The 1,373-nt window shown below is 46.5% G+C and overlaps 1 protein-coding gene across 1 annotated transcript in view; it reads right to left on the bottom strand.

Annotated features, from left to right (window-relative positions):
* The window catches only part of LOC107300564 (adenylate kinase isoenzyme 1-like), a gene marked incomplete at its 5' end in the record, with an annotated part of 3,127 nt that extends 2,289 nt beyond the window's left edge, over nt 1–838 (bottom strand). The window contains one exon of the mRNA XM_015829877.1: nt 647–838. Coding sequence (XP_015685363.1) covers nt 647–838 — 192 coding nt within the window. The remainder of the gene's footprint in view (nt 1–646) is intronic.
* Nucleotides 839–1,373: the final 535 nt, after the last annotated feature.

The following is a 1,373-nucleotide window of genomic DNA, read 5'->3' as shown; positions in this document are numbered from 1 at the left end:
CCTCTCACAGTTACAATTATTCAGCAAGGTACCACCTATACTACACCTGTGCATTTTTCTTGCCTAAATGTAGAACCTTGCTTTTTTCACCATTGAATTTCATTTTGTTAGATAGCACCCAATGCTTAAGTCTGTCAAGATCCCTCTCTATCTTAAGCCTGTCTTCTGGAGTGTTGGCTATTCCTGCCAGCTTGATGTCATCTGCAAATTTGATGAGTTCCCCATCTATCCCCTCGTCCAAATCGTTGATGAAGATGTTGAAGAGCACTGGGCCACAGTTTAAGTGTAAAGGGGAAGGAAGGAAGAAAGGAAGGAAGGAAGGAAGGAAGGAAGGAAGGAAGGAAGGAAGGAAGGAAGGAAGGAAGAAGGGTGGAAGGGAGGAAGGAGAAGGTAGAAGAAAGGAAAGGAAGGAAGGAAAAGGGAAGATGGAAGGAAGGAGAAGGTAGAAGGGAGGGAGGGCGGAAGGAAGGAAGGAAGGAAGGAAGGAAGGAAGGAAGGAAGGAAGGAAGGGGCAAATGGCTCAGCCAATATCATGTGGCTGAAATGACTCTCTCTGGTCTCAAATACATCTCCCCAAAACGGCATTACCAATTTCAAACAAAGGGTAAATTTGTATGAGAGATTTCAATCCATCATCCTGACTCACCTTGCGTACAATTCCCTTCTTCTCGTAATAGGCGATGACCGGCTCGGTGGCCTTGTAATAGGTGTCCAAACGCTTCTTGATGGTCTCCTCGTTGTCATCCACGCGCCCGCTGGTTTCTCCCCGTTTCAGCAGCCGTTTCACCATGGTGTCCTTCCCAGCGTCCACGTACAGCAGCAGGGTGGGGGCAGCAATCTGCTCAGGAAAGGTCAAAAGAGGAATCAAGTTGAGGAGGAGAGGAAGAGGAAGAAGAGGGGAAGGAGAAAGAGGAGGACAAGGTTAAGGAGAAGATAGATGAAAAGGAGGCGGAGGAGACGGTGATAGATGAAAAGTAGATAGGTGAAAAGAGGAAGGAGGAGAATACAGATGAGAAAGGAGGAAGAGAAGGTGAAGAAGATAGATGACAAGAAGATGGAGGAGGAGGAAGTGGCGGAGGAGGAGAAATAGAATGAGAAAGAGGAGAAGGAGAAGAAGATAGATGAAAAGAGATAGAGGAGGAGGAGGAGATAGATGAAAAGTAGGTAGGTGAAAAGGGGAAGGAGGAGAAGAATACAGATGAGAAAGGAGGAGAAAGAGAAGGTGAAGAAGATAGATGAAGATGGAGGAGGAGAAATAGAATGAGAAAGAGGAGAAGGAGAAGGAGATAGATGAAAAGAGATAGATGAGGAGGAGGCAGATGAGGAGAAGGAGGAGGGGAGGAGAGATGAGAAAGTGAAGGAGGAGAAGGAGA

Source organism: Protobothrops mucrosquamatus, unplaced genomic scaffold, assembly GCF_001527695.2.
Source record: "Protobothrops mucrosquamatus isolate PMUCROS unplaced genomic scaffold, P.Mucros_1.0 scaffold7457, whole genome shotgun sequence".
Lineage (NCBI taxonomy): Eukaryota > Metazoa > Chordata > Lepidosauria > Squamata > Viperidae > Protobothrops > Protobothrops mucrosquamatus.
This window is presented reverse-complemented; position numbering and strand designations above follow the sequence as displayed.